The sequence below is a fragment of the Eublepharis macularius genome, chromosome 4 (assembly GCF_028583425.1).
Source record: "Eublepharis macularius isolate TG4126 chromosome 4, MPM_Emac_v1.0, whole genome shotgun sequence".
Lineage (NCBI taxonomy): Eukaryota > Metazoa > Chordata > Lepidosauria > Squamata > Eublepharidae > Eublepharis > Eublepharis macularius.
The window spans coordinates 159563588-159574813 of NC_072793.1; the positions used below are offsets into that span (position 1 = coordinate 159563588).

Sequence of the window (11226 nt, forward strand, 5' to 3'; positions counted from 1 at the left end):
TAAGTTAAAGGGGGCTCCTGATCCTTCCCTCAGGTTCCTGGGCTGAGGCAACAGCCAGAGTTCTTCAGCAAAGAAGAAAACACATTACTAGGGCAGCTCGGTCAAAAAGGGGAAGAGAAATGGAGGGAAAAACTTGCCTCTGGTGGGGGAAGACGGGGAGGGCGTCTTAGGAGGCTAAATAGAGACAATTTGCATTGCCCGGTAGTGATTTAAAATAAGGTACAAAATAGTAAAAAAATGGACATTTTTATTATGCTTTGCATACATTGTAAGGTTGTTGAAAAATAAAATTACAATTAGTTTTTTACATGTTGCCATTGTATTTGTGTCTATTAAACAATCCAATATTAAAAGGAAGCTTTCAGAAATATGATTTAGAGGCATAATCTTCAGCATTCTTGTTTATTTTATCTCACTCTCTTCTCCTACATGTTCTGTAGGCCTTTGAAGCATTACAAAAACATGTAATACTCCTTTACCAGGGATGTTATTAAGATGTGATTGCCTCTATCATATCCCCCTGAGGAATTAAAGGCCCCCTTCCATGCAAAATTTTGTCTCTGGCAACTAAAGTTGGATTCTAGAAACATCTCCCCACCCCCCAAGACAATTCAAAAGCAAACAAACACGGCTTCGCATCAGAGAATGGATGAGACTCGAAGGTGTGTGCTTGATAATAGCTAGTCTTCGTAGGAATGACAGCTCTAATGAGATGGTCTCCAGGTCTGTAATAGTTATTTGGACTACCATCTACAATTTGATAATAGTCAATATATCTCTTAAACTTCTTCTTACACGCCAAAGGGGGCATTAGCAATAGCAGGAGCAACAGAATCACGATCATTCTATGCCAAATCAGCCCCCTTCCTTCTCTCAGCCTCATCAACAGTTACAGCATCATCAGCAGAGTCAGCCAGGAAAGAACTCAAAACATCCTCCCTTGTGGTCCTTCTGTGCACTTATATTTATGGAGAAAGAGCCAAACTCTGAGTTTAACAGACAAAATCCCCTGTTGAAAAGACTGTACTTACGCAGTAGTTGTTTCAAATGTCGTTCAAGAAATTAGCAACTGTTACACTGGCCTCTAACCAGTTTGTTCTTGATTTCAAAAGTGACTTCTGGAAATCATATGAGGCTTGGAATTAATAATAATAATTTAGAAAATAATAATAATAATAATTTAGAAAATTATAGGGGAAACAATTACTTCCCCATAGTTCTAATAGGTCTTTGCTGCCTTCAGTGCAGGTGCACAGCTGGAAATTTAAAAAAGCATGTTTGCAAAAGTTCATCAGAGCCATGTCACACTTTTTGTAGACAGGAGTTTGCAGTAAACAAAATAATCTGAGGAACAAGGAAATGGGATTTGGGTTGGATTTAACTGAAAATTAAAATATTTTTATTTTCTTTATTTTGTTTATTGTCTGCCTTGTTGAGATGAAAGGAGGATTACAGATACAAACATTGCAGTCAAACAGCATAAGACAACCAACGAACCATGCAATAGGACTGGGATTACAAAATTAGACAACAAACTACCTAAGGCAGGTATACCAAAGACAATGCAGTAAAAGGAGGTGATACCTACAATGATCTTTCCAGTGGACTGCAATCCCATTCTGTTATGGCTTCCTAGGCTGTTCATTCTTCTAGAGTTCTGATGTCTTTTCAAAATACTCTTTCGATCATTAAGACTTTGCACATTCTGTGGAATGACAGAAGTGCAGAAGCCTTCCTGGCTTCCTCAGGTAGGCTGTTCCACAAGGTGGGAGTCACCACTAGAGATCAGGGATGTGCATGCTGGAAACATTCAGAAATACCCAAAACCCGAAGTGGCAAGCCGCTTCGGATTTGGGTATTTGAATCGCTTCAGAATGCTCCATAAAGATTCGGAGCGTTCCAAAGTGATTCAGGGGGCTGGGTTTTCTAGCACCCCCACCCAGCCATCCCACTCTCAACCTCCCTACTTAGCCTCCTCCCTGTCAGCTGGCAGGCGGCATGGGGGGATTCCCCCATGCCACCTGCCAGCTGATAGTTTAAAGAGCCCTGTCCTGCCACTTTCTAGCAGCAGGGCTCTTTAAAAACCCCACAACACCCAGCTGCCCCACTTACCTTTGTTTGGCTGCGGAGTGCCTGGTGGGGAGGTGCAGGCTTTTCCCTGCATCCCCGCCGCCTTGTTCGCCCGCCAATGTCAGGGCTGAGGAGCTCCTTGACCCCGACATTGGGAAGGCGAATGGAGCGCCCAGTGGGGACGTTGCAGGCTTAAGGATCTCCCCTGCCGCCTGCCAGCTGATAGTTGAAAGGGACCTGCCATTTGCAAGGCAGGAAAGGGGCCTTTAAACTGTTAAATGCCCCTTTACCTGCCGCTGCTAAGTGGCTGGAAAGGGGCATTTAAACCCACAAACCATGAACTGGTTCATAACTGGTCCCAGTTCGTGGTTCGTGAAACCCATGAACCATGAACCTCATGGTTCTTTGGGGGGGAGGGTCCGTGCCCATCTCTAGTCACCACTGAGAATGCACATGAAGGAGCGGCTGCCATTCTTCCCCCCGTAAATCAAGTCCTACACTGATAACGATTGGATTATAACAGCAACCCACTGAGAGCTATCCATAGGGAATGCTTTCACCAATGCAAAGTAGAACCCTTAATCCCTACTTCTACTTCCAAACAAGATAACAACAGCAAAAGCAACAACGTGCTTATATGCCACTCTACCGGACAGATTAGTGCCACACTCTGAGAGGTTTACAAAGTCAGTGTCAAGATGGCATGATCCACAATGCCAAATGCCACTAAGCATAGCTTGGCCCTTGTCCATATTCAAATGGAGATCATTGACTAAAGCCTATCTATCCCATAGCCTGGCCTAACACTGGACTGAAAGGAGTCCAGGGCTGATGAGTCACGCAGGAAAACTTGGAGGTTTTCTGCCATTGTTTTTTCCATTGCCTTGCAGAGGAAGGGCAAATAGCTGCTTTGTGACTCAGATTCAGACTTCCAGTGTCAGTGGAGAAGGGTGAACTCTTTTCCCTTGCAGTTTTTTCTCAAACTTCTGCCACAAAACATTGCTGTGGCTGGGGAAAATGGGCTGCCATCTAGAATAGTTTTTATGACTGAATTGTTATTTATTGTGGTTTTAATGTTACAATTTCAATATAAATGTAATTTTTGATCTTATCCGCTCCCCATGGGGAAAGCAGGCTACAAATGTAATTAATCAATCAATATTGCCACCCCAGTCACCTGAGAAGTATTTCAGTCCATATCTGTAAAACCAGCAGTCAATAAACCAACAACACAAAGTAATTAGGAATATGAAAGCAGGCCATACCTATATCAAACACATAGGGAAACAGCAGGCCAGGTCTAATATCTGGGCTGAATCCACATTCACCCATTACCCGCTTATAAATCGCTTTTCTTTCGGTTTCCTCCAACCCGCAACTTTTCCTTCTCCGTTCACATTCAGGCTCCCCATCCGGCTTTCTCGCGCGAGCCTCCGGTCACACGCCCGCTCGCCAACCGCTTTTGTGGGCGGTACCTTTTTTCCCTCCCTTTTTTTTTTATTTTTTTTGAAAACACTTTTCCGTTATTTCGTTTTATCGAAATGAGGAAACATCAACAAAGCGACAAATCACGTGAACATCTCGATAGCCACTGGTTAACTTTTTTGGGCGGGCGATTCGAATGGTCTATAAAAGGGAAGGTTCTCGGCAAAATCTATTTGTGGGTGTGAGCGGATGGTTGGTGTGCTTGGTGTCGTTGTGGTTACTGTTGCCGATTCGGTTGTGGGTATGGATCCTATAGTCGCCCTCATCGGACAGCTGATGTTTACGTTGCTGGCTTGCCAGACGCAGCTGCTTCTCGCTTACCGGCGCTATTCAGCCCAACGCCGCAGAGCTGCAGCCAGGATTCTGTTCCAGGATTCAGTCTCCACCGTCGCCTGGACGCGCTCCAGAATTCGGCGCCGGCAGCGCTTCCAACATTGGTTCCTGCTTGCGCAGATGGAGGAGCCACGGCAGCACTGGGTATACCCGAGAAGCACCGACTGGTGGGAGAATATCGTGTTGGTGCACTGGGATGACCGTCGGTGGATGCGCCGCTTCCGGATGTCCAAGAGGACCTTCATCGACTTGGTGGAAGCCCTGCGTCCAAGGCTGCAGCGTCAAAACACCTCCCTTCGCTCTGCAATATCGGTGGAGAGACGAGTCGCGGTTGCAATTTGGTGGCTGGCCAGCGGAACAAGCTACCAGGTGGCGAGCGATCTGTTCGGGATTGGGAAGTCAACGGTAGCCTCCGCGGTGGTCGAGTTCTGCCTCGCGGTCGAGGTGGAACTTCTATCGAAGACTGTCTCCTTCGGAAGTGGGATTGGACAGGTAATTTTTATTTTGAAATATCAAAATTTCGCTATTACAATTTATCGTTTAAAAAAAAATTGTGACATTAACGGAACGACCAGAACACAACACTCTGGTGTGTACATCATCCCCCTCTCCCAGTCATTTTAAAGGTAATTTTGAAACCCTCTCAAAATCTACAACGCTATGTGTTTGTTTGAGTGTGAGTGAACATTGCCCACAGACACCTTGAGCATGCAATGGCATTAAACCCTCATAGTGTGTTCTTCCACCACACAAATCCTTTTTTTTTTAAGAAAAAGAGGGGCAACAACTGACACACACACACACCCCTCGCCGTGTGATCTGAAGCAGGTAACAAAAAGAACTGTCTTGGAGAGGGATTGCCTTTTTTGCCTCTGTGATATAAACATTTGGTTTACATAGGTGGGGTGGTGTGCAGGAATGCAGTTTGGTATTTCCCCCTACTGTGTGACCCTAATCGTTGCACAGTTGTTGAACACCTTCTCCTAACCCTACTTTGTCAAACCTCCAAATTTAGGAATACTGTGAAATATGGGGATACAAGTTTACCCCCCCTCCCATCCAATTCTTCACGAATCCTCCTAAAATCTCCATGGTTCTCTATGGGGAGAAACGTCTCCCTTCATGGTGGCTCTGGGTGGCATTGTGAAAGCAAAGTAAACACAACGTGCAAGGCACCTTATCCGACCTGTTATCCCACTCTCCAACAATTTCTAGTTAATTTGTTACCTGGGGGGATGTTTTGGTTTACCCCGAAAAACAGTGCCTCATACACCGCCAAACACCTGTCTCCAGGGTTAGAAAAAATAGAGGCCTCTGTGGCCCGGGGTGGAATTTTGAGTCCAGTATGGACCCAATTGTCATGGGCCCGTCTCACACCCGTTCTCGTTCCCTCTAGCGAGGCACAAGACGATCCCAATTTGGTGGGCCACTTAGTGGCCTCAAAAAGATGCTGATTTTTAAACCACCAACGGTCACCTTTATTGCCAAAGGGTGAGAAGAGAGAGACTTGTGTGGATATGTGGATCATTCAATTTAAATTACACCAAACATAAGAGAACCTCCACCCAACATTTCAGAATGCAAAAAAAATCCTAAATTCAATTTACAAAAATAATCCCTTTCAGGGTGTTTAAGAACTAGACATCGCTGAGTGATGATGATTATTTGATGCACAGTTTGCCTGATAGCACTATGACTTTTTTTTTCCTTTCTTTTTTCTTTCTCCCAGATAATGGACGGTTTCCGTAGATTGGGTTTCCCGCACTGTGTGGGAGCTATTGATGGAACGCATATCCCGATCTGCGCTCCTGGAGGCCGCCCAGATCAGTACGGCAACCGCAAGAACTATTCCTCGATTCTGCTCCAAGGCACAGTTGATCACCGGGGAAGATTTGTGGACGCCGAGGTGGGGTGGAGTGGGAAGAACCACGATGCCTTCGTGTTCGCCCACTCCGCCTTCTGTGTTGCCATGGATAGTGGCTCACTAATTCCGGGAAACCCTTTCATGGTGGTGGACGGTGTAAGAATACCCCCGGTGGTCATTGCCGATGGAGCCTACCCCATGCGTAGGTGGCTTATGAAGCCCTACGGGAGAACAGCAACCACACAAGCTCAGAAAATGTTTGACACCCGCCTATCGCGAGCCAGGAACGTGGTGGAATGTTGTTTTGGAAGACTGAAGGCCAGGTGGAGGTGTCTGTCACACCGCCTCCAAGTTAGGGAGCACAACGTCATTGCTGTGGTGACAGCATGTGTTGTTTTGCACAACCTCTGTGAAAGCCGGGGACATCCCATCACTGGCCGCGGAGCAGCCCCAGAGACAATACTTGTTTCACATGGAGAGGGACAAGAGTTGACCACCCATCACAGGCATCTTGCCGAAGGAAAGGTGGTTAGGGATGCCCTGGCCAAGTATATGGGCCTAGATTCCACAAGTTGATGTTGCCTCCCTCGGTGCGGCAAGTGATGGACATCGGCTAACCTGCTTCGAAAAGCTGCTAAACCAAGGGGAACATAAATGGTCTCAACCAGCAACTCTAATCTGTGTAAATAAAAAAAAAATTTGGTTAACTGAACTCAAAAGACTATTGATTATTGGGGTGCTGTCAGACAAGCGGTGGATGTGAAATCAAGTCCTGGCACATGCAGACAATACATTCCCACACAGCTGAGTGGTCCCCCGCATACATCGTTCACAGTTTGTCAGGGTATTTTTGGCCAAGTCTGGAATCCGCCCCCCCCCCCCAAATTTCCAATTTGGACTGCAAGTGCTCCTCCCAAAGATACAACTTAGCCGCATGTTGCAATCAGGGGGGGGGGAAGCGCCACTTGATTGGTAACTGCTGCGTTTCACTTTTTGCAGGAAGGCTGTTTAGGATGGTCACTACATGCGTGATGCCACTTACACAAAGAAACACAAATGTGATTCTTACTGTGATTTCATTGTATTGTCTGATGTTAAATATTCCTAAACTTTGGGGATTGCGGTGAAAAAAAAAAGGGAGTCAACATTGGAAACGATTGGCCATCATCTTATACCCTGATGATTCCATTTGATCCCAGAAAGTTAAGTACTTTAAAACAGACATACATGACTGGGGCGACAACTCCTTAACACACATTTATTTCAAATACAATAGATTAAGACCATTAAGGGGTCACCAGAGCAATGGAATCTGTCAAATGAATTCTGCTGCCAAAAACCATGGTATGTGGCAAATAAGGAGGGCAACGCAGAACATAGCTCCTCAAAGCGTCAGCCTCTCCCTGGCTTTGCCAACACAGGAACGCCTCGCTGCTGCCTTCTTCGGGGTTGCCTGTGAGGCTGGTAGGACGGTTTGCCCATAATCGTGTGTTGGGGGGATGATTTGACGCTGTTGGGCGAGCATCTGTCCCAATGACTTCAAAGTGTTCACAGCATCAGACATCACCGAAATGTTCTGTTTCCAGGCCTCGGCAAACTTCTCACTCTCCATTTTAGTGTGATCCAAGAATTCCCTCTGAATCTTGTTCTCATCAGCCTTCCAACTGCACAGCATCTCTCTGTCCGTTCGCCATTGGGAAACCTGGGCATTGTGCTCCTCTCGAGAACGGCGCATCATATCATCGGCTACTCCATAGAGTGCTGCGTTTCTGCGTCTCCTGTTTCTTAGTTGGAATAGTCTTGTTCCCGGTGAAACTTCTGCTAGGCATCTGTTATCTGCCCCGTCTGCTGTGGATGTAAGTCAGAGCAACAGATCAATAAATTGTTAACATCTCAGACATTATTCAGAAATCTTATCCTGAAGAAAAGGATGCAACATGTTTTTTGGTTGGCCAGCACCAGGCTTCATAGTTTGGGCTCTTCCCCATGACTTCCAAAACCCACATAACAGATTTTGGCCTAGTTCATCCCGTCGCCCCCGCCGAGGCCAATGTGTTGCACATTTTTTGATAACCATGCATGCACAAGCATCAAGGTTTTTCCATAACGGGAAGGCTTTTACAATGCCACTTGCCATATGGGTTGTGCAGAAATAACATGGAGGACATACTGGCAGCAGTCAAAGCTATTATGTTTAAAACTGCGTTAGTGGGATAGACCAATTTATCTGCTTTAGATAGCGAGGAGACGTGCTGTGTACGGATCTGCCTTTCACACCAATGCTGACCAACGTTGCTCTTGCAATGTTCCACAGTGAGCACATTCTGACCATTTTCAATGTTATGCCAAATCAAGAATTTCCTTGAAATCCTGACAACATCAGAACATATGTGGTGGGAGCAACCATTAAAGAGGATAGGTGATCCAAGACGGTGTCTGGGTGTCCCTCAGAATTAATTTTTGGAACCGTGATTCATGTCAGTGCAGATCACATCAACAGTGTTGGCATTATCAATTGAGGGGTGCAAGGTGCGGTTCAATGTGCGCTGCAGATCTGAGAAACCAGCCAACAAATGCAATAAAAATTACATTGACAAAAATCTCACATGATAAATGGGAAATTTCAGCTACCAGTGGGAGAACACTACACTGTTCTGGGAAAATCCAATGCAGACTGTAAGGTGGCCGTAGTTTGTCCCAAAAAATTTTTTTTCTAACCTATGCACCCTGCGTGGCCGATGAATTGCAACACACATGAAAATTTCATACGTTCCATTTGGTTCAGAATGGGGACTATGCATGCTGTTCACAGTGAAACAGGAGACAGATTTTATTGCACCAGGTGGGGTCTGGGTGAGCTCGGTGACACCTGGCGTGGGCTTCTGGGAACAAAATTTTTGTTTTTTTAATTCATCTTGCAGGTAGGTCTGTGTCCATAGGAGGGTCACACGCCAAGGGGATATTATGGTCTTGCTGTTGGGCTTACAGAAACTAACAGGGCAACTGCCTTGGAGGCCAACAGTCGCACACAAAGAATGGAGATTTTGGACATGTGACATAAAAGGAACGATTGTGAGGCACCCTCCGGCCTCCCAAGATGACTCTGCTCTCTCCTCCACTTCTCTCCCCCCCTCTATATTTGACCATGCTCTGTTTCATATGTCAGACAAAGATAACGTGATTCAGGAGAGCTTATGCCACTCTGCAATTGTCTCTTCTCATAGGTGCAACTGGACTCTTTCAGATTCTGCAGATCAACTAAGCTTACCCGTGTTATAGCGTGAACGATGCCCCAGGGGAAGGTCTGAATCACTGTCGTCGTCCTCCATTGCGTTTGCACCTGTAGTGTTGTTTTCTGAAAATTTATAGGTTTTAAATGTGATTGGTTTGAAAAACACGGGGATGTGATATAGATAAATACAATTCAAACATTCACTTCGCAGGCACTGTCTTCTGCGTTGTCCTCTTTTCTTATTTGTATCTGTGCCACTATCAATATATAAGAGATGATAGGAGCTGTAATGGGACGTCTGGTTTTTTTTTGCACCACTATAATGACTAAGAGGTGGCCCTGAAAACCTGAAACAGATTTTGAATGTGCCCTCTGTCATCTACCCCTTATTCAGCCTTTTAGTGGACCGGAATGTCTCACACTGAAAATTGCACCAGTCCATGCACCCGTCCACGGTCTCATATTCCTGTGTTCATCTGTCCCTGAAGCTGGGCACTGGGTTTATATGCTTCGAGTGTAGAGATTGGAGTTCAAGTCAGGCATCCATTAATGAAAAGGAGACTGATCAGAAATATATTTGAATCCAGAGCCAACTCCATCCATGCATTTTGGTAAATATAGAACGGATAAACCGTGGTGTTGCTTGCATGGATGGGCTGGGCAGGAGTGAACAGTTGAACATTTGAAACCATAAGTCTAAGACAACCTCCACGGTGTGGCCGATGATGTCACATCATCCCCATAACTGACAGACCTCCAAACCATCCCATCACTGACAGACTTTCCCATATCTTGCAAACCTGAGGTCGTGCCCCTCTTTTCCCCTAAAACAGGCACTCTCATCTTGGCGTTCCCACTCTCGAGATGTCTTCAGCCTTTCCAGGGACTGTTTTTGGGTGGGCCACCATTGGAGCAACCTGTCAAAAAAATGCTCACCCTTGTCAGCAAGTCCATCTATGGTGCGGTCAAGATCCTCTTCACTGGCATCGGTGGATGATGACGAGTTCTGCGCTGTAAACGTGAAATCAATAAAGGTGTTAAGATTTCATAGACAGGGAAATGTGAAAAGGAAGAAAAATCATAGCTCTGAACTAGAATAATCAACGCTCCATCACTCACGTGCTGCCATGGGATTTGGAGAAGAGCACCACAGCGGTGCAGCATCTATCGTCTGCATGTCGTGCGAGAAGAGTTCCTCCGATCCCTCCATCACTTCCCTGGGGGCGCTTATCTGCGGGGGTCCTTGGGCAAAAGAAATGCTTCGCGCTATCCGTTTAGGTTTAACACTTGCGTCCCCTCTTAGAATACTGTCCAGCTCACGAAAAAAAGGACATGTAATGGGGCCGTTTCCAGAAGTGGAATTGTGTGCCATGACGCGCTTGTACTCCAACCGCATACTTTTTGTTTTGTTCCTGCATTCCAATGCAGTGCGCCGATGACCACGCGAGGACATCATTTTGGAAATTTTTTCAAAGTTGTCTAAGTTCCTGTGGGAGCTTCTAAGGGCTTCCTGTATCTTGTCCTCCCCCCAGAAAGAAAGGAGGTCCAATACCTCTTTTTCCCTCCATGTCGCTGATCGTGGAGCCACAGGAGCAGTGGCCGACATTTTCAAAAAACAATTGTTTATGATGGTGTCCGCAGATCAGAGTGTCGGTCGCTCTTCTCTCCCCACGTCTGCAAGAAAGCAAATGGAGGGCAGTCCACTGCACTGTGATCCGTCGACCAAGCACTGTTCTCCCGCCGGAAATCCAAGCCGTTAATTGCGCATGCGCTGTAGCCACCACCCGTTCCTTTGCCTAATTAATTTTAATGTGACAAAATAACGCTATGACGAATTTTCGTGGATGCATTGGCACGCCAGGAAGATGTTTCGTTAAAAGGACTGTAATGCGATGTGAAAAGTGAACCAATTTGTTGATAAGAAATCAACCCCTGTTCTTGTTAACAATGCTTTCTCATGCTTCACTGGAACTCAAGTAGCAGAAATAAAAATTATTGGCCTGAAAGGGCCTTCCCATGAGTGTGGGAGAACATAGTGTTCATTCAACAGCATTTGGCGCCGAAATCAAATCCTCAACACCGATTGGTCATCCTGTTCAAGCGCGTCCAATCAGCAGCCTTTTTTTCCGCGCCTTTATGGAGCCGTTATGAGGGCATGCTAATTTATGTAACAGCACATTTTCGGTATTTCGTTTAGGAACAAGTATGGCAGCAGCGGCAAAAGGAGTCTTCTGGCGGGATG

The 11226-nt window shown here is 45.9% G+C and overlaps 1 protein-coding gene across 1 annotated transcript; it reads right to left on the minus strand.

The window, feature by feature from the left end:
- Positions 1 to 7136: 7136 nt before the first annotated feature.
- LOC129327724 (uncharacterized) lies at positions 7137 to 10767 on the minus strand. The gene is made up of 4 exons (XM_054976479.1): positions 10104 to 10767; positions 9921 to 9995; positions 9021 to 9107; positions 7137 to 7600 (listed from the first exon to the last, which is right to left on the minus strand). Exons 1-4 carry the CDS (start codon positions 10588 to 10590, stop codon positions 7137 to 7139), a joined length of 1113 nt encoding a protein of 370 aa, XP_054832454.1. The 5' UTR covers positions 10591 to 10767.
- Positions 10768 to 11226: the final 459 nt, after the last annotated feature.

Coding starts and splice junctions, on each gene's coding strand:
- LOC129327724 (XM_054976479.1), bottom strand. CDS start 10,590: ATGTCGGCCACTGCTCCTGTGGCTCCACGATCAGCGACATGGAGGGAA. Junction 9,996..10,103: donor TCCAAATCCCATGGCAGCAC/GTGAGTGATGGA, acceptor TCACGTTTACAG/CGCAGAACTCGTCATCATCC. Junction 9,108..9,920: donor AGATGGACTTGCTGACAAGG/GTGAGCATTTTT, acceptor ATAAATTTTCAG/AAAACAACACTACAGGTGCA.